Here is a 21,939-nt window from a genome sequence, read left to right as displayed (position 1 = left end):
CATCCCAAAAATAATATTTACAAGTAAAAGCATGCTGGTGGCACAAAGTAGGAATGAAAAGTGGGCACAATAATGAAAAGTAAAGTCCAAAAAGAATATCTTAAAGCCGGGTGGGAGTATTCATAAAACAAGAAAAAAAATATTAAGGTTGTTTCACAGACACTATCCTGGTAATGGCTATGCAAAAGGGCGATGAGGTAGTAAGCAGATACATACAAGCCTCATATTTAGGAAGATCATGTTATTCCATGTTAGGTGGAGTTACAGGAACTTATGTGCGGAGTGTGGTTGATCACTGATCAACGACATGGCTGAAAATAGAGATGTTTAGCCACACAGATGATGTCCTCATAAAACAAAGTTCAGTGGTTTATTCGGAGAAGGTAAGTTACCATGGGAATTTTGAGTGCACTTGGTTTAGAACAATACACTTGTTTTTTTTGCAATGCCATCTGTATGGCTGAGCTAAAACTTTCCAGAGGTTTAGTGGTGGCAGCAGGCAAGGTCAGTACCTTAACAGCTGAACACCAGCACCATGGAGTTTGGGATTGGGGATTGTCTCTGTAGAGCTGTGTGCATGACTTTTTCATCTGCCATACACAAGACAATTTTCTGGTAATCCAAAAATTGAAAGTATCTGCAATAAACAAAGTGAACTACCACCAATGAGTAAGATTTATCATCTGAATCGAATGACCATGTCATGTAAAACCCGCACACAGAAATTCATAGAAAGCAATCAATCTTTTGTTCTGTGTTGGAGAGATGAAATTTAAATCTCTCCACTGTTGTCTATGTTCAGCCATTTGGATTTCAGTTCAACGTAGTGGAAAGACGCTGCATGTGTGATCAGCTTCACCCCCATGGTCTCACCCAATACAGCTTTTGCACAACTAATTTTTTGTTTTATTGTTTTTAATCAAATAAGAAAAAAAAAAAACATTGGCTTATAAAAAAAACTGAAGTGAAAATACATGTATCACAGCATTTACATCTTTCAAACATTTCAGTTGGCATATCAAAAGAGTAGGATGCTGGAACTGTACAACAGGAAAGGGACATTTTACCAATACTCTTTTGCAGTTTTGCAAAAATGTTAAAAAAATGACTCCAGTTTTTGCACTTGATTTCCTAGTAAAATGTTGTGTATATTGGTACATCAGGCTTTGACTTTGATATAGTACGATGCATTGGATAAATTGGGCACTGCTCCTCATCAACTTACTCAAGTAGGGCACATCTATAAATTATTTGCGGCAGCTGCCTTCATTAGGAAAGAAAAGCCAATCTTTTTTCTTTTTGAGAATAGTTTAGTTTTCATTTGAAGGAAATTTCTAGTTTGGATTTAAATGTCCAATCTGATTAGAGACTCCCCTGTGTAGGGTCCCTACATCTCACAAGCCTTTATATATACAATAGGACCTTTTTATCCAGCTTTAATTCCAGAGGTGGGTGGAATGATGTCCGACTATCAGAGGCATTGGTACTAAACTAAAATAAATTTTTGCCAGTGGTGATGCTGCCGATAGCTATATAATTAGAAATCCTTAGGAGCGGCAGAAAGGAGTAAATATCTATTTTATTACAGTGAGGGGTCCTGAACAAAAAAAAAAAAAAATTCCACCTAAACTGGAAATTCCCTAAAAAGACCAAAATACAATTGGTCCTATTTAGCACTGAGTTTTGATTGTGACAGTTCTAGCATATAATAAATGCTAAAAATAAAAAATAAAAAACAAAAACAAAGGAAATACACCCTGTACAATCTGAAAGTATACCTGCCACCTTTTATACTTGGGACAGTCATTTTGTAGGCCAAAACACTGCACACCCCATCAATTCACTAGAAGCAATTACATCACTGTGGTCTGATAAAAATGATGTCACTAGTGAATAGATAGGTTGTGGTCACACTGACTGGTCCAGCTTTCAAACTGACCACCTCTCCCGTGTAATGTGTCACAGGTAGTCTTGAAGGTCATGGTTTATGGTTGCTTAGAAACACGTTGCGTTATTTATTGTAACAGTAAGAATTCTAGTGCTGGGGGGGGGGCTCTGATCAGCACAAGGCAACTTTTCTTTGGGAGCAGAGTACATCAACTGCAAATTGACTTTCTTTATGTTTTTTTTTTCCTGTATTTTCTTAAGAGTGTTTTTCTTTTCGGCTGCGGGGAGAATCTGCACCATTAGAGGTTACTGTTCCATTAATGCCATTTTCTGGAAAAAAAATAAAAACGTATATTAGGTAAAAAACTGCATAATGATGCACAACTGACAATTAGATATTTAAATTCATTTTTTGGTTTATTTACAATATTGGGACCATTAAAACTTGTAGGACCTGAAATCTATGATCTATAGCAAGATTTCTCAATCTTTTTACCATGAGGGAACCCTTAAATTACTTTAAGATTTAGCTGCTGTATTTATAATATACTGTACACAGTACATTGGTATTATGGTCAACAGGAAGAATGCCTCTTACCCTGTTGACCAGTGGGGAGAATGTCATCCTTAAAAAATAGCCAGACACAATTTGTTCATTGCTCAAGGAACCCCTAGCACGTTAAGCATTCCATTGTCAGCATGTGAAGCAAACTGAATGGGAAAAAAAACACCAGAAGTAAAGTGATGCAAAGAACAGTGCTGACGTGATGACCTCAGAGCTGCTCTCGGCTTCTATATACTATGAATAAGCGGCGCCCTAATGAAGCACACTTGGAACACAGAACTTTGAAACTCTAAATTCATGGAAGTACCTCAATCCCCTGGGTTGGGTGACAAGTCTCATTTTACCTAAAAAACTGAGGAAATTCTACAACATAAACTAAGTACTGTGATGGAATACACACCTTTTCCTTTCTTGCCCTTTGAAGGAACATTTCTCCTCTTCTGAGAAGGCTGTGGGGATGAGTGCTCTCTCCACCGTCTCAGCTGGAAATTAATGAACTTCCACATCATAAATGCCTGAGTTATGCAAATAGATGCCAGCACACTGATTCTGAAATATAATGAGGAAGATAATTATAGATCATACACAGAAGTTCATTTAATCAGGTAACAGCCTTCCACATTTTGGAATCAAATATGCACAGGTCTATGCATTTCCAATGTTGTTTGTTGCCTTGTACTGAGGTAATGATAGAGATTTCTTTACTTGTAATGATAGCTGTACAAACATGTAGACAAAAATGTATCTAACACAAGACAAGACTAAGCCACATAAGGTAAAGAATCACTTCGATTAGTGAATGGTTGAGAAAATGGATGTGCAGCCAATGCACGGTGTGTTGTAGTAATTGTAGCAGCCTGCAAATGTTTTCTAGTACATATTTTCCTTAATTCCTGGGAAAATCGAGAAAAAAGTAGCCAACACAGGAAAGTATTACATACAGTCCTACGTTTTTGTTTTTATGTTAACACGCTTAAAAAAAAAATGAACTGAGGTGACTAAGTTATAAATATTTAAATATACTTATATTCTTAGAAGGATGTAAATAAGCTTTAAAAACTTTATCAACCTTTGTGGCTGCAGGTCATAAGAGATGCAGGGAAGTAGATAAAAGTTGGGTCAGGTTCCAGCACTTTAAATTTCCACCCATCCAGTGATCCTGCTCTGTTTACATTTAAGATTAGTAAGCTATCAAAGTCACTGCTGTGAGGGGGAGCAATACCTGGAGCTGTTACTGCAGTTTCAAATTAGATAGCAATGCTTCATTCACCTGTCAAGGGTAACTGTGTACATACAATACTAGATTGTAAGCTCTTCGGGGAAGGGTCCTCTCCTCCTGTATTACGGTCTGTATTAGTCTGTCATTTGCAATCCCTAATAAATATACAGTGCTGTGTAATATGTTGGCGCTATATAAATCCTGTTTTTAATAATAATAATAATAATAATAATACAATTCCTACAAAAAAAGGTGCTGTACCTGATTGCTAGAATGTTGAAATTTCCAGTACTGATGTCGAAAACCTGGTTCTCTGCTCGGGCAAGTCCAAATCCAACAGTAAGGACAGATAATATAAGGGTAAGCAGACGGCCCAGAACAAACAAAACAGCCCACAATGTAAACCTGGCAAAAAAAAAAAAAAATCATTAGAGCTATAGAACCACCAATACAGTGGACAAGTTCAAAAACAATCAGGAAATACTAAAATAAATACAAAGGGAAACATATTCTATTTTCTTGGAGATTGGTACTTTAACTGATAATAGAAAGGAGATGACAGAAGTTGTGTGCCAAGTGTTTATAGAGTGACTAAAGTAGCTGGCTCTATAAATTTGTCCAACCCTAGTCAACTAACAAGATTAGGAAACCAAGGATGAAGAAATAAACTAGGGGTTTATAGAAGAATGAATGGAACAAGTAACAGTGCTTGCCACTAACCACGTTATGTTACAGTTAAATCATTTTGTACTATAAGATACCTGTGCTAGTGTTGATTTATTGTTTTTTGGTAAATCATTGCTTATGTTTATTTGATGTTCATAAACACAGTAAAACACGGATTGTGGATAGTTAGAAATTTAAACTGTTTGGGCTTTAACTACCTTTCCCATCAAGGCCATCTACTCCAAGGAAAATAAAATCGAGACTTCTAAAACTAGAATACCAACATTACCCACGTGTTTCCACCTGTCTCTGCAATTATGAATTGTATTGACACGTACCCTTTCTGGTATTTCTCATTACTGAAGTAAAAAAGTCGAGAGATGTGGAACAGGAACTCTACGAAGTAATGAAGCACCAACAGAACAAGGCCAAGGTGGGTTAGGCTGTAAAACAAAACAAATGTATGAAAATGCATTTCATAATGCCCAGAATATTAATGAAAACACATTTAAAGGTCTGTAATAGGATAGCAGGTCAGCAAGTCCCCAACTTCAAGTAACCCATCACCTATAAATTATCTGGGTCTAGAATAATCCTCAGGCAAAGTAAACCTAAGCAGGGCTGGTTCACTTATCAATGTGTGCAAACACTAAGTTATAGGTGGTGACTTTACACTGCAGTGTTGGGAGACCAATACATCCCCAAGTTGCACTTCAACAACGTTAAATGTTTAAAAATTCTCTCTAAGATGCACCAAGTCCAGCCTTAATTTGTACTAAAGCCTTGACTTTACTGCAGATCCCCCATCAACTACCATTCCCTTGTTCCCTCCTAACCAAGTGGATGGCAGCTTACAGGGTATAGCATGTTAGGTAGCCAAGTGAAACAGAATTAATGAAGTGCACGGGAGCATTTTCTGGGTCAATTTCAAGGTATATGGTAACCCAAAGAAGAATGATGAGGTGTGCTATTCCTTCTGTAACAAGTGTTAGGTGTGAACAAATGGTGCCGACAATGGGACAAGCTTAAAAGGCCATAGCTAAGTAGAACCGGAGCCTCCCCAGAAGTACTACAGTCCTTTATTTTCAAGGCATTTATTACTGTTCCACAGCAGAACTCCCACAGATGGATTTAAACCTCAGCAAAATGTATATAGATGGAGAATTGAGATTTTGAGTCAGAAGGGGTCTTCAACCCTGCTTGGGTAACGACCCATATTCGGAGCTAGATGATGCTGAACGTCAGACAGGAAGTGTGGTTGAATCCGACTGTTGCAGTTTTAATGCAGAACTTTACAGTCCAAAGTGAAATAAAAGTAAGTGACTTCAGTACAGGACAGGGGCTTATGCAACTACAGAAGAGGTAACGTATGTCTGGAGTTCAGATTTAAAGTGTTTGCTTTCATGTACATAGGTTATTGAAATGTAACTTTCAGTGTTTGTACACAATGATAAGTAAAGCAACCTGGCTAAACCTACGTACAAACGTCAAATGCTTCTCGTCCGATAATCAGTTTAGGGGGCATATCAGACGAGAATCTGGTGTGTGTACAGCGCCCATCGTCCATACGACCGTCCTGGCGGATCCACGGACGATCCTAATGCAAGTGAAGGGGGAGAGAGAACTCAGTCATTCTCCCCCTCCCATCTCCATAGAGCAGAATGGTGCTGTATGTAGAGCACTCGTTCATGCATTGTGCAGTCATTAGTCGTTGGAAAGGATCGTGAAATACATTTATTGCACGTGTGTACCCAGCTTTAAATGTGATAACCACATATGAACAAATGTAAACTATACTTACTTTAATACATATGCACCTATAATATGAAAGAGATATAGTCCAATATACACCAACTGACGAGGGATATCTTCCTGAAAATCAGAACATTGACAGTGAACATCCTAGTAATATGCAGATTCACCTCTAGATTTAAGGATATGTCGACATTCATAAACACATCGCCTGTTAGAGATCCACACAAAGTCTACATATCACAAACTGAATCCATTCACCCCCTAACTTGAAAGCTATACCTATCAAAAGTGTTCCTGTAGCACTAAATATATATATAACAACATTTTAGTACAATTTTATACATTTGGAGGCATCCATTTAACACCATGGTTTCACAAATGTAATTATTTTGATATGACCATTCGGACCACAACATGAAGGCTCTTGTAATATGGTGACATCGAGTCGGGGCAATTTTGGGGTGTCTGGAGTCAACCCCCAAAAATCTATCAACTCCGACTCCTATTAAATGTAAGTTGTTCTGAAAACATACAGTATGTAAAAATGTCCAATAATGACATGACTGTCGAATATGATTTATACTATTTACCTGCAATGATGAAGTGGCTTTTTTGGATGTCCAATTATACCCTACATGCTCTGAGCTGTAAACGAACCCAACCCCACTGCCTTCATCTCCTAAGAGTGCACTCCATGTTCCGTAAACTACAGTGTAGGAACATCCTAGCCTTATATACACTTATCCTTAATCACATAATCCTTAAAGGCCAAAGGATAAGGAATGTGGAAACCTCACCATATGAGGAGGAAAGAGAAGTTTCCTTAATGTCAGCTATAAAAACTGCACAGACTAAGTAATCTAATACAATGTGTATACCTGTAATAGCTATTAAAGACATGCTGGCAACTAATTCTTGTGTCCATGTTTTATTGTGTGTGGTTCTTTGACTTTCCTAATAACCCAAATCCTTTAGTGTTGTTGAGCCCCCTATGGATATCTCCAGAGTAGAGAAAAGGTTCATATAGACATTCTACTATTCTGAGCAAAAGCAATTGCAAAGAGTTTGCAAATCTTCAGCCTCTGGATTAACACACAATTAACAGACAGCATAGCTTGGGCAGTTTTCAATTTCTATACAAACAATGTTGGTATTTTTGCTAATTACTACACAAGGATGACAAAAGTATTACAAAAACATTTGTTCCATATTCCTCGACTAGTTTGTAATTTCTTGGGGACAAATGGACACACTAACTTGCCTTCTTTGTTTTCTGGAAATATAGTTCTGGAAAAGAATGGAACCAGTAGGCCAGTTGTGAAATAAAGAAAAACTTCATCTGGAATCTGCAATAAAAAAAATTACATTATAAAAGATATTTAAATGTAAAATATAAAAGTTGCTGTGTAATAGGGAACACTAAGAACTTTGGTGCACTATACCAAAAAATATTTCCATCCTGCAAAAGAAGGTTGGCTGGAATCTGATTAGTTTTTGTCCACTCCACTTTAAGGTCTAAAAGATTACATAGGATTACCCAAGGTCAGTGTGAGATCAGACTGAGATTTGCTTTTTTTTTCCTACACACAAGTCAATAAGAATGCATGGCGAAGGAAATATTGAAGATGAATACCAAATGCCTGTGCACATAAGACTTCCTGCACCACCTGCATACAAGACCACCTATCAATGCCCACCGACCTGAACAGTTCTATTCCGAAGATGTCACTGATGAATGAGGACACTAGGAGACTAAAAACAGTATTCAATCTGGTTTTACAAGGACTTTTACAGAAACTTTCTTAGAAATAAATATATTTAAAAAGGCAAACAGCATCTAAAAATCAAAAATTTCACTTTACATAAAAGTTTTTTTTTTAATGTGCAACACCCTCTTTAAAAAAAAAAAAAAAATAGGGGTGTAGCTTGGCCTCCTTCGATCACCTAGGCGATCAAGAATGAATGAGAGCGCAGAGCCTCCCGGGATACCCAAGTCACACATTCCGTGAGGCGGAGTAGTGAGATCAGAAAGTTTTTTCCCAGTCAACATAACCTGATTTTGCACCTACATCAGGTGAGGTAGGAAGAGAACCCGTAAAAAGGAGAGAAGATGGCTGCATCGGGCCCGCCGGGCCGAAGATGGATACTGTTACAACGTGGGACCTAATGGAAGAAACCTCCTGACCGATCGACTACTCTGTGGGATTGAAGTGTTTTTTTTTTTTCTTTTTAGGCAGTTTTGCGCTTACTTCCTCTTTAAAGATTTTAAAGGTAACATAAATAGATAATTTGCTTGCAATGTGTGTGGAGCAAAATATTTCCTCTTTTAAACATAAAAAGTCAAACCAAATTACTTACGGAAAGTAGGTGTGGGGGTAGCCTTTCCATAAACTTGTTGGATCTGAGAAATAATTCTCCTAAACAGACATTGAGAAAAGCTTTATAAATAAACTCATATTACCAATAACAGCACTTTTACATGTTGACCGAGCGGCACAAAACCTTTTTTGCAGTAAATTAGGCTGCATTCTTTAATCATTAAAGCAGTATCCAAACATTCTAATTAGTGGTTGTGCAGGTAGCTATTTTGCTGAAAATAACATTACTGTTCAGAAATCGTCTCTATGGCAACTAATGCTACAAACACCGCGCGCTCTTCAGTTTAGCAGAATGACAGCGACTTAGATCCATTTATTCTGAAGAGGCCATCAGCATTGCCTATATAACTCCATGATTAATAGCACACTGCTTAGAAAACAGTACGGAATATACCGCTGACTTGTATTGTGGGCTCGCTAGCCCAAAAGAACTTTCCCTTTGCTTTCACCAATATTTTATGCAAAGGGTTAGCTGCTGATGAACACTATACACATTACAATCTAAGATCTTACCTGAAGCTACAATGTGCTCCACAAGGCAAACATGAAACTCACAAAAAACCATTTAATGCAAGTATACAATGCTTACCATGAGCTACATTCACTTGTTATATATACTAGTTGTAGGTTTGTTGTCTGGGGCTCTTATGGTTCTCCCCCTTTCCTGGGCATCTACTGTCACCTATATTCAGTGCAGGACTTCCTTGCAGTAACTTGAATACAAAGCCATAATGTAGATGTCCATCCAACCCATCGTGGTAGGTGTTTATCCCCACTGGAATTCTCAATAATAAAATGCCAGCATTGACCTGAATATTTGCTTTGGGTGGATATGCACTTTATAGGTAGGAATACACCTAAGTAATCAATAGCAGATATCTTGTGTCATCCTTTTACTTACAAAACTTTAAAAAAGAATTAGTATAACACTTTTTTAATGGTCATCTAGTATATAGCATTATTAGAGTTTAGTTGACCTTGTTTATTGTTAGGGAATAAAGTATTCTAGTAGGAGTTTCTAAAAAAGGTAATAGTTTAGAACATTGGAACACATCCATTTCCTTTTATAACAAAATATTCAGAGGTATTCAGAGGTAACATAGTTCCATAAATAAGTCTAAGCCTATCCACTTCTATCATTCGGGCTGTCTGACCAAAGTTTAGAAACCAAAATAACTCATCTCCAAAAAATAAAGCACCAAAAATACCAGACAATATTGCTTATCCTGTAAAAATAATCTTAGTATGAGCATTAGTAGTCCATACAACTGCACTTCTAAATAATCTCACATAATGCTACCTATAAATTGTACATGGAGAGCTGATTGTAGTACACAAAACAGCTTCTATTTCAAACTTTAAGATAATGACCGAGGATTATTTTGTAATGTAAATATAGATATCAATAAACAAGCAACGAGAGGATAGGTATGCAGAGTTTACTTACTGAGACAATGATGCTCGTCCCCCATATGCAAGAGAAAAAGTAGAAAGCGCTCAACTGCCCAGACTCATTGAACTTGCTGTGCTTTGTTTTGGAGAAGTGCATGCGCCTGTTAATTTTCTGAAAAAAGATAGTTTGTTTAGAAAATCTACATTAATATTAAACAGGATTTATAAAGGACCAACATATTACACAGCGCTGTACATTAAATAGGGGTTGCAAATGACAGACAGATACAGACAGTGACACAGGACGAGGAGAGGACCCTGCCCCGAAGAGCATACAATCTAGGAATCAACATAATTCGGCAATGTGAATTCGGAATGACACGTGGGATCAATATTAAAATCAGTAAGAACTATTAAAATTATTTATTTTTGAAAAAAGTGAATTATTAGCAACAATAGAATGAAAAAAATATTTGACAAGATGACAAACAAGGATGCCCTGTTCATTCCATATATGTTGGGCGAGTTGCATGTCACTGCAAGGTCAGTGTGTTTTACATGCTTTACCACTGAACTCTATGCAAGAAGTTTTGTGGCTACCCCTCACATGCAGCTAGCAAGAATGCCTTTTCCACATCATCTGTCTTGCAACACTCCTGAAATGTGAAAAAGTGAAGAGAGACGTGGACGTGAATAGCTCTCTCAGAGTCCAATCTCTCGCCTTCACCCCATAATGGCTGTTACAGTCTCTACAGTATAATGTGGTTTGACATAACTTTACCTTATAACTTTAAACATTCTGCATTGGGTGAATGCCACAGACAAGCATAGGGGGTGTAAAAACTAACTTTCTTTACACCTCTTGTCCAGGCTATTATTATTATACAGTATTTTATTAGCGCCAACATATTAAGTGCAAGCAATGTTGTCATGATAGTGTCAAAATATATTTTGCATTAAAAACAGTGAAACCAAGAGACATTGGTATGCCACATTTATTTAGAGCAGCAGTATGGTTGTGATGCAACTATAACAAATGGTTTCTTTTTCCAATAAGCCTCTTCGTAAATATCTGAAAATGCTGAATAATAACTTCTTTTTACACAAAAGAGCCAGACAGGTAGACATTTAGAAGACACAGAATTAAGGTTGTACAGATTGAACATTGTGTAGTGTAATAGTAAAAAGAACTAAAATCTCTACTTACATCCAGGACATACTCTTGTATGACAGCATGTAATATTATTGCCACCAGCATGTAAAAGAAAACCGTTGCCACGTCTTTGATACCGTAGTGATACAAAGAAACTGGTTCACTTAAAACTCCTGCAAAACAAGAGAAAAACAAACTAAATCTTTGCCATAAGGTCAAATCCAAAAACCATCTGCAAGGCTACAAAGTGATGGACATCTGTGTGACCTCCATGGCACTATAAGACACAGTAGTGAAAAGGAGGTTGGTGGTTGGAACCATTAAGGAAATTGGGGACAGAGAACAGTGACAGCTCCAAGGTTTGTAAGTTTCTAAGCCCCCTTTAGAAGATGTCTGTGCAACAAAGCAGTAAATAAAACTAAGTGGTTGGGAAAACTTTTACTGTGGCCATTTTTAACCTATGATGGACACTTTAACCTAATAAGCTGTGTCTGCATCCAAATCAATAGTGTTCAAATACATTGTGATGATTAGCTTACAGAGCAGGGAAAACCTTTTGTGTGACTGGAGTAAAGTTTTTTTCCCTGGCTCATACCTTTACAGCTAAGGAGGAGGCTGAGGATAATAGGAAATGTTTTGTAATTTGTGTACATACTCCTAAAATCTTTTAGTTAATTTGATTATGTGGTGAGGTTAGCTGCAATCAGATGCATGCAAAACGTTTTTTGGACACGCTCTCAGGTAAAGCATGTACCTTCTGACAGTCAAAGCGGATTTCATCAATCTGTCACACGTAATCTGAAGTGTAACGCTATTTACCTGTAATAAAAAATTATCACTTGACACATGTAACATCTGCCATTTAACATTATCTGAAGTGCTGCCAAAAGCAACTGCCAAGCACATTCCAAATATATTTAATTCAAGAAGAATTAAGTGGAGCGTGTTTATTAATACAGCAGCCATAGCTAAATTATAGACATGCAGACTCCAGAAGTGCTGGGAGAACAAGGGCCAACCTGGAGTCCATGCAAATGTCTATTTTTCAGAGGTTTATGAATGGCTGGTTCAAGCTTCACCCGAACATGTTATAACTTATTTTAAATACTAAAATATATTTTTACTTTAATAGAGATTCAGTGAGACACAATAGTATATGGTCTGTAAGTACTTTTTTTTTTTTTATTCAATTGCCGCAAATATCTTACTACATTAGCCTGTCTGGATTAAGATTTAACGTTACATTTTATTTAATGACCATTTTTACACTTTTTGGTATATATTAGTAAATTATACTATATTTCACTGCAATAGGTTTTGATTTCAGCAGGATTTGTAATTCTGTTCAGGTAGCCTCAGGTGTTTTTTTTTTATTTTATTTTTTTTTAGGGCAACACCCTTTTTAAAAAAAAAAAAAAAAGTGATACAGCAGATTACAGGAGGCTAAATCTCTCGAGAGAGATTTAGATTATTTTGCTAGTTATATAAAAAAATGTAAAAACATGCTTTAATAAATATTTAACGGAATGAGAGTTTTTTCCTAATAGTTAATAAATAATTAGGACTACAGGACAACATTGTATTAGAAGGGCTAATCAAGTTATGTAAGTTACATAAACAATTCCACCCAGTGATCCCAGTGTATTTCCTGTTCTGTACATCAGATAGAAGCTGGTAAACTGCACTCAACATGCAACTGTGTAACAAATATTTTGTTCCAATGATTAAACTGATACAATAAAAGCCAATAAAAGACTTAAGCTACGTACACACTTCCAATTTTTATCGTTGGTAAACGAACGACGAACAATCCTGCACGATATCTGCGAATGATCGTATGGCAACGATCCTGTACATACAGATAACGACACGATCGTTCAAAGATATTGTACACACGATAGATGCGATCGTTTGAACGATACAGGAAGTGAGGTGCACCACAGGAAGTGAGTGAACGTTCGTTCACTGCGCATGCTCAGACCATGGACGATCACTGAACGACCGTACACACGATAGATGGTCAACGATCGTCGTCCAATCCGATCCGCCGGTTCGGTCGTTCATTTCCAACGACTATCCTCGTTCGTTGGTGTCGTTGGTTACTTTTTTTACGAACGATTTTTGGCCAATCGGTCGTTCATTTCCAACGATAAAAATTGGAAGTGTGTACGCAGCTTTACACATTGTTCACATATTTTTAAATACATATCTTTTACACACAACTTGTGCAAGATTTTATGAATATTTTAACTGTTTGCCCTATCTCTAATGTAAAATCTAATTGTAATTAACAGTCCCAGCATTCACTTTAGGACATAGGTTGGTTGCACTAGGATAAACACTCGCTGCGTCTTTAAAAGGAGCTCAGCATACAGGTTTCTATTCTGGAACTTTTTCTTTTCAGATAACAAGATAATGTATATCAATTTGCTGCTTGCAACAGCTACGTACACATTTCCAATGGTTCTCGACCAATATCGGACAAGAATCTGAAGTGTGTACAGCATGCGTCGTGCATCCTCCAGACAACCGTCCTGGCAGATCCGCAGACGATGAACGACGAACAATCGTAATGCAAGTGAAGGGGGAGAGGGTGCAGCAGGGTGCCGCTCCGTTGCTCTCTCTCTCTCCCCTCTCCATAGAGCAGAACGGTGCTGTATGTACAGCATCCTTCATGCATCCTGCAGTGCTTAGTCATTGGAAAGGATCGTGAAAGATCCTTTCCAACGACTATAATTGCAAGTGTATATGCAGGTTTAGTGAAAGCCCTATAAATAGCGTGTCATTAGGGAGCAAATAACGTTTAAAAAGCATGGCTGGTATCTGCATTACAGTTATCTTATTACTGATTATGTATGCCTGATCAACATTTCTGATTGCTTTCATTCATTAAATGTCTAAAAGAATTGACTGATGTAACACAAATAGTAAACCAGCATCAGTAGCAGAAAAAAAAAATTGTTTTGGAATTAGCCGGCTGACCCATATACCAGCCAATAAATATGAATCTGCAGATGTTTGCTCTGTGGTGACACCAGCAGTCAATTTATCTGATTCTTTAGACCTGCAGCTATAGAGTAATTCTTTAATGTGAAAACATAGTTATTGCACACTTTTAGAATATTTTGGTAAAAGCACTCAGTAAGTGGATTAAAAAATGATCACAAGTTAAAAATGGAGATAAAGCTCAACTAAAAAGTTCTTTTATTTTCATGGTCTAGGAATGTGAAGCCATGAAATCAGAAGGCACTTGGGAGGACAGCCAGCAATAACAGAACTATGGTCTTCCTGCTGGTAACCTAAAGCTGCAAGTTTTACAAAAGCCGAATTTTTCTGCTGGACAGCGATAGACCTGGAATGGTCACTAGAGTGACTAAAACATAGTAACACTCAAATATTCAGGACACTTAGTGAGAATGAAGGGATTAAAAGGCTTCAACCATGGTAGAACCATCCAGTGCTGCAATACTACATGCAAAAAAGTCTAGGTTGTTATACTATAAGTGCAACTCTGTGAGAATCACGAATCAAACACGAGAGAAGTAAAAAGGAGGAGACATTCCATCCTAGTATTTGTTACCAAGAACAGATGTCTGTATGGGATGTTCTTCCCACAATTCCATTCCTGGTAAGATATTTCACTTTGTTACTGTGACAATTGTCCCCTACCCATGAAGATTAGTCAGATCACCTAAAGTGTGGTGGGGGAGACCTGCTAGAGCTAAAACTACACAGTTCTGGCTGGGGTTTACGTTAAGAAAGAATTATGAATCTACAATTACTAACAATCAGACCTGGAGAAACACAAGAGGTTATAAAGAGCCACAGTGATGAAAAAACTCCACAACAGCATGCAAGATCTGGGCAATGACAATCCTTATTATCAAAAACCAAATTTTCATTCATAACAGGTTTAGCAACCGATATAACCGATATATAAAATGACATTAGCAAAAACATATCTGAGAAAACTTACCTTCTACTGGAATGGTGACGTTATACTGTAATGTGACAAACATAACGGCCACTTTTGCTGTAATCTGAAAGAAAAAAGAAAAAGTAAGACTGATTGAGGTACAAAATATTTAGCTTCTATTACAATAATCATTGGTGCATCTGCACCCACTACATCTTGCTGATGGACACAAGGAAAATGGGGGAAGTTTGCACTTTCCACTCAAGCTAAACATTTTCCTGATTGTGGACAGAATTGGAGGGCAGAGTGGTGACTCGGAGAGAAGTTGGGCTTTATGATAGTGATGATGGTGGTGGTGGTGGTGGTGGGGGGGGGTCGTCAGTGATGAGCAAAAGCAATACAGAAAAGAGATCAGACCAAGCAATGCTGTCTGACAGAGATAATGGGTTCCCAGTAAATACATTTTATAATTATATATATATATATATATATATATATATATATATATATATATATATATACACACACACACACATACACACACACACACACACACATATATATGGGATTTTGTCATGCTTGTTTTATTCTGGCCACATTATTTGAATAAGTATTCCTGCAGCCAAATCAGTACCTGTGTACTTTTGAACTGCATTGGATTGGATTCAGGGCCACATATAAAACAGACACTAGCAGCACTGAGAATTTAGAATGCTGAACAAGATAACAAAAATAAGTATCATATTTGCTCATCCAGTAGGTTGCATACTAAAATAGGATATTTTTCATGTTCAAGTGCAGTGTACAGTGATAAGGTGATCATTCTTACAGAGTTTATTGGCAGCCACAGTGTTATCATTGTTCATAGAAACATCTATATAAAACTTGAAAACCAATAAACACCTCACAGAGGAGATGCTGCATATTTCGAAGGTTTTTTATGAGCTAAACTTCTCCCTAGCCCTGCTGCTGATGAGTATTTCTGTGCTGCCACGTTAACATTGCTGAGCAATTCTAGGCATGGAGCCAGCACAGCACGCTGCAGCCACTGGAACACATACAATATCCCACATGTACAGGCCACCCAGAGCCTTTTCATGTACTAGAGAGCAGACACAAAGCCTGCAAGCCATAACTTTCCTTCAGTCACACTATATTTTGGGCCTTTCACTGACCGTCAGCACATAATGCACAATTAACCCTGCAATGCAGAACAAAACAGCTTACGCAGGCTTCACCGACAGTAGACCAGTAGAAGGGTTCAGATATTTGGCACTTGGTTAAACAGGTGAGTAAGCAGAACGGCCGCATTCAGCCGGCAGCAAGTCTGGCAGTGAAACAAGCGCACGCAAAACACACCTAGAGGAACTGACAATCATTGTTCTGCAGGGCCACATCTTGTATCCTTGTATTGTTGTCACACTTTGCAGTTTTCTAACCAAGGATCATTTTTCCACTGATATGGGACACATGTATCTCTAGAAAATGGCACAGATAGACTGCCTAGGAAGATCTGCATGTAATTACAAGCAGAATAAAAAAAATACAAGTCATATTGCATTGTTCTGGCAGGATTATAACTTCTGAATGGGTTAATGGCATTTCATTTATTAGATAACAGACTTAATCATCAGCACTGGATAAAATAATTTGGGTAGTGGAAATGTTCTGATGTTCGAGATGGCACTAATACAGCGTAAGAGGCATTGTATGCTTCAATGCGTGCAAAACACATGTGTGTTAACTTGCACTTTTACAACACTACAATATTTTTTTTTACCACGTAGCTGCATATTTTAACTTTTTCAGCTTTAGGCACTTTGCTTTTTTTTTTTTTTTATTAACGAAATATGCAACATGCTTTATACCAGTGCAAACCAATCTAGGACAGTAGCAGCGTTCTCCCCAGCACTTTTTAGCCAGGCGCACCCCCTGGCACTTTTCAGTGAGCCCCCGGCTGTTTTTGGGTAGTTACTGAATAGAGTCACAATACAGGAGCTGCCACCCACCTACAATTTCTTCCCATCTTTTTTTAAAAAAAAATTCTGGCTTGAACATTGATTAGTATAATTGGAAGCACTGAAAACAAGGATATAAGCTTCATTCTTGTGTGGGGAGTGTGTTAAGAAACTCAGGCCATTGCAGCTGAACAAGAACCAAGATACTGAAAAATAAATTTTGACATGTTCACATCAGGTGTAGGCAATTTGGCCAGAAATTTAGATGAGTTTAGAGGATGCATTTTGTGTGAGTGAAACCTAAAATCTCACTTGTCCAGTGATGAAGACAAGGAATGCCATCTTTTAACTCTTCCCAGCTGTTACTGTACAGACATAAGAACTTAAACTGAGAGAAGGGAGTCTGACACTATACGACAGTCTATTTCTACTGAATTCTATTTGTACTAAAAAAGAAAAAGAAAGCTGCTGACCTTTTCTGCCTTAACAAAACATCAGGGTAAGGAGGTGAATGTAAAAGATAAATTTACGGTCATCAACCCGACTGCAGTCTAATAATGAGCAACCCGTAGGACTAGATGGACAATCTTTTGGCAATATCATATGAAGTCTACCCTTGTTCTGCTCACCTAAGTTTGCTTAAATTGAAAGTTAACTTTATAAACTCCCACAATCCCGAACTAACTAGATACAATGGGACAGATTTATTAAAGATCTCTAAAACTGGAGAGGATACATTTTCATCAGTGAAGTTGGGTGATCCAGCAAACCTGGAATGGATTTCCTTGACGTCATTTGCTATTTGTTAATGCTTTAATGATGAAAGTGTATGCTCTCCTGCCTTGGAGAGCTTTAATAAATCAGGCCCAATGTTCATGTGTTCTGACAAATCAGTCATAAGCTTGTGTTGAGTGGAAGGGGACATCTGTAAGGACTGGTACATTTACACGTTATGTCACCTAATAAAGGGGAACTCTAGGCAGCATTTTTGGGAGGACTCACAGAATCAATCTGTGTACACAACACAGCAGACATAGCTGCAATGTCTTAGTTTGAATGATCTATATATACACACACACACACACATTCACCTGACCTCATTTTCTGCCAGCTGCCTGGATAGACAACATGGCAGCTGCCTAGTCAAAGTTATCATCAAAAGTTAAAAGTAGAACTAAACACAAATATGAAATATAATCCTGCTAAGCAATCCCTCATAATTTTCTAAAGTTTTAAATTTGTCTTCTTGTACATTTCAGTCATCACTTCTGCTTCTGTGCACTGGTGCAAGTTTCCTTTTTCTCACATGACAAATATTAAATTATCTTTCCTAGTTAGAATTGTTCAATGGCCGACATGCTCTAAATGAAGCCACGCGCCAGAAAAATTGCTTAGAAAAGCAAAGGAAAGAGAGAAGACAAGATTTTGGTACATTTTTAAACCCGCTTTTATATACCCATTAAATGGTAATGTTTTGGGGTGACAAATTATATTATTCCCAAAAATTGTAACTACTAATGAGGTCAATGGCGTTTTCAACCTTGGCTCCTTTACCTGCAAACAGAATGGCTAAGGTGCAGATTAAGGGATTTACCTAGTGGACAAATGTCATCGGTGAAAGCTCCAGCCAGGCTAGCTTCTATTATAATAAATATGTGTACTCTGGATGATCTACAAACTCTTTCAGGGATGGCTGAAAATACTTAGGTCAATATTGATTTTATCTTTACCAAAGCCCCGACCATCCCAGGACTACACAAGAGAAGCGAGTGGGACATTAGCAGAGATCGCCGTGCACACACCAGCTGCCCACTGGATTGGTTCCAGACAGGAAAATAAGTCTCTAAAAGTCACTGGACAGCACAATTGTGTAACTGTTATCTAAATTATCAATTTGTATTATCAAATTGTTTGACTAACAAAAAAATGTGTATGGGATCATTATTCTGCATTGACAAATATAACTACTGAAGGCCAACAAATCTTATTTTAACACCACCTCAAATGGCCTAAATGCCCGACTTTCCAACGGACAACCAATAAAAAAATGCTCAGTTTATAGCCAGCATGAGGTGACAATACTTTTAGGGATAAAAGCACATATTTTAAACTTTGTAAATTAACTCACTACAATGGAGTTTGGAGATTGGTACAACATCAGGATGGCAATGAAACCCAGCCTTGTGATGGCTCCGACAAACTGAAAACACTGCACACAGTGATATTTTGCACTTCCAATTATTCGTCATGGATAGAAAATGTGAATTTCCCTTAAGATTCATTTGATTACTAGGATCCATTGCCCTTTCCTGTTGTGTGATACTTCCCCCACCTCCTAGATTGTAAGCTCTTCAGTACAGGGTCCTTCCCTCCTGTGTCACTGTCTTTATCTGTCATTTGGAACCCCTATTTATTGTACAGCATTGCGTAATATGTTGGCGCTAAAAAAATCCTGTTTAATAGTAATTTAATAATCCAAAACTCACAAGAAAAAAATGGCTTTGGATGTACCAGGCCATACAAAGGGCTTCTCTCCTGGCAGCTGGATGGAAAGGTGGAGGAAAAAAAAAAAAAAAGTGAGCATGTGTGGCTGGAAAAGGAACATACATCATACCTACAGATATGCCCGGTGTAGGGAAATCATCAAATGATTACACCAAGCCACTGAACAGACATACAGCACAAAAATCTCTGGCCTAGACGAACAAGATGAATTATTAGCGTATTTTAAAGAAGAAACATGTCTTCTTTGCATGCTTCTTTTATTGTGCATGGAGAACAGACTGTTAATCAAAAGCAAAAAATACAACAGATGACATAAGGGCGCATTTTTCGCACTTTAAGACTAACATAAAAATAAAGCGTCTCTGGAAAGTATCCTCATATCTACCTGAAACCCAAATGACAGATTATACTGCACAGTACTGATAGTGAAAGCCTGGAAATAGGCTCATCATTCAAAGTACAAAGAAAGGTTATATTAGATATCACTTCTCCGCTGCAACATTGAGAGAGAGAGTACGCACAAGATTTTCACTTCTCTGCCGTAGCATATAAAGGGGAATACATACATTACTGATTCGCTGGCTGGGGAGTGATGGCTGAGAAATAACACGTAGGCAATGTGTCTGTTTGGAATGGGATAACACGTGTAAGCTCAGCTGGAATATTATATTGCAAGAGACATCGGTATAACATGCTCCTACAAGAAACCAAGCCGATAGCTTGAAGCTGAAGGACTACATATACCAGCATGCACAGTACTCTATGGCTAAAAAAAGGGATGATGGGATTTGTAGTTCATGGAAAGACACTCTGTTATCTCTGTAGTGTTGGAAAAGACACTCATAGCATCCATGCAAACAGAAGAAGCTTGGCTCTACACATGAGGAAAGCAGAAACCCAGCATATGGCTGCAAAGTATGTCAGTCCTATAACAAATCAAGGTGTTAAAGTGCAAGCAAATGTGAGGTTTGAGCAATCATATAAATTGTTTCATTGGAAAATTGAACAAACAATCAAACAGAAGTTGCAAAAGATCTTTCAGCAGCTGCAAACAATGTTAAACAATCACTGGCTTGAATCTGTTTCAGCTTTATAACTGTGAAGCTGAAAAAAAATTGTGTCACTTGGAAATGTTACATGTGGTACCCCTGTGATCAATGCCCAATGGGTTTATACAGAGGATGAGCTATGAAACCACATCAATTAGTTATTTATTCACAGCTTGGACAAAGACAAAAAGTTATTTTCAGATTATAATACAAGATTGGAAACGTTTCAGTGTGCTGGTTGATACAGACTGACAGTCCTCTCATATCAGTGCCAATTCATTGATGTCACAAATATATGGCACATAACAGGTTTAGCCCTGGTGCTGCACTGCTATGCCCACAAGGACCAATGGCACCCCGGACAGCCAGACCTCTGCTGGGCTACCAAAGCTGGAAGGGATTTCAGATTTTGGAAGGTTTAAACCCCTTTATGTAATAATGATGTCTGTGCTAAATGCAATGACAGTATGGGACAAAATGACAACCACACACTGCAGGGACACCCAGGCTGGCACTACCAAACACAGGTGGGGTATGGGACAATATGAAAGCATGCACACAAGACTTCCAGGCTGGCAGTATTCAGTACAGTTCCATGAATGCCACATGCATAAGGGACAACCCAGGCTGGTAGTAACCAGATCAAGGAAGACTGTAAGGCCATATGACACCCCAGGCTGGCAGTGCCCAGCACATAGAAGACTATGGGGCCATATGGCTCACCAAGCTTGCAGCAACCACTGCAAGAATGTCTATGGGACCACTTGATGCCCCTGAGGGAAGTGTATGTGCTATATCATACCCCAGGCTGGCAGTGCCCATCACAGGGAAGTGTATGTGCTATAACACCCCTGGCTGGCAGTGCCCAGCACAGGGAAGTGTATGGAGCTATATGATACACCTAGCTGGCGGTGCCCAGCACAGGGAAGTGTATGGAGCTATATGATACGCCTAGCTGGCAGTGCCCATCACAGGGAAACCTATGGGGCCATACGGTAGCCAAAGTTGGCAGCACCCACCACAAGGAAGTCTATGGGACCACTCGATGCCCCTGGGGCAGTGTATGGTGCTATAGATAGACTTGGCTGGCAGTGCCCAGCACATACGAGGGCTATAGGCCCATTGGGCACCCCGGGAGATCCGCACAGGTAAGTCTATGGCTCCTGCACCCCTATGTGCACTCTTCAGGCCCCTCTCTCACCTCGAACATAAGCCCGAGCAGGAAGAGCATGGCCAGGCAGGAGACGATGTCAGCATGGTTCTGGATGATGAACTCGTGGCTCAGCACCGGAGGGGTCTTGCTGCTCTTTTTGCGGATGCCCATGATGACGGATGGCGCCTGTCTCTCGCACTCAGCAGGGACAGCAGGGCAGACACAGTGCACTGCCTCCTCCTCTGCCTGGGATGACGATATACACACTCGCTGCTCTCACCACGTCAGCACTCTGAGGAGGCGCTTAGCAGCGCAGGTTACACGTGACCAGCAACATAACGCG

The 21,939-nt window shown here is 38.6% G+C and overlaps 1 protein-coding gene across 1 annotated transcript; it reads right to left on the bottom strand.

The window, feature by feature from the left end:
• Nucleotides 1–2,112: 2,112 nt before the first annotated feature.
• TRAM1 (translocation associated membrane protein 1) lies at nt 2,113–21,860 on the bottom strand. The gene is made up of 11 exons (XM_072411069.1): nt 21,645–21,860; nt 14,992–15,055; nt 11,070–11,188; nt 9,918–10,034; nt 8,451–8,509; nt 7,350–7,438; nt 6,139–6,205; nt 4,676–4,780; nt 3,933–4,076; nt 2,853–3,001; nt 2,113–2,217 (listed from the first exon to the last, which is right to left on the bottom strand). Exons 1-11 carry the CDS (start codon nt 21,765–21,767, stop codon nt 2,144–2,146), a joined length of 1,110 nt encoding a protein of 369 aa, XP_072267170.1. The 5' UTR covers nt 21,768–21,860; the 3' UTR covers nt 2,113–2,143.
• Nucleotides 21,861–21,939: the final 79 nt, after the last annotated feature.

The sequence above is a fragment of the Pyxicephalus adspersus genome, chromosome 5 (genome assembly GCF_032062135.1).
Source record: "Pyxicephalus adspersus chromosome 5, UCB_Pads_2.0, whole genome shotgun sequence".
Lineage (NCBI taxonomy): Eukaryota > Metazoa > Chordata > Amphibia > Anura > Pyxicephalidae > Pyxicephalus > Pyxicephalus adspersus.
Note: the sequence above shows the minus strand (reverse complement) of the source record. Positions and strands in the feature narration are given on the sequence as shown.

Bases quoted from the DNA above. Each gene is read 5' to 3' on its own strand.
- TRAM1 (XM_072411069.1), bottom strand. From the start codon at position 21,767: ATGGGCATCCGCAAAAAGAGCAGCAAGACCCCTCCGGTGCTGAGCCAC. The intron at 11,189-14,991 runs GTAAGTTTTCTC...CTTGTTTTGCAG, and splicing joins CGTCACCATTCCAGTAGAAG to GAGTTTTAAGTGAACCAGTT. The intron at 8,510-9,917 runs GTAAGTAAACTC...ATGTCTGTTTAG, and splicing joins GGACGAGCATCATTGTCTCA to GAGAATTATTTCTCAGATCC.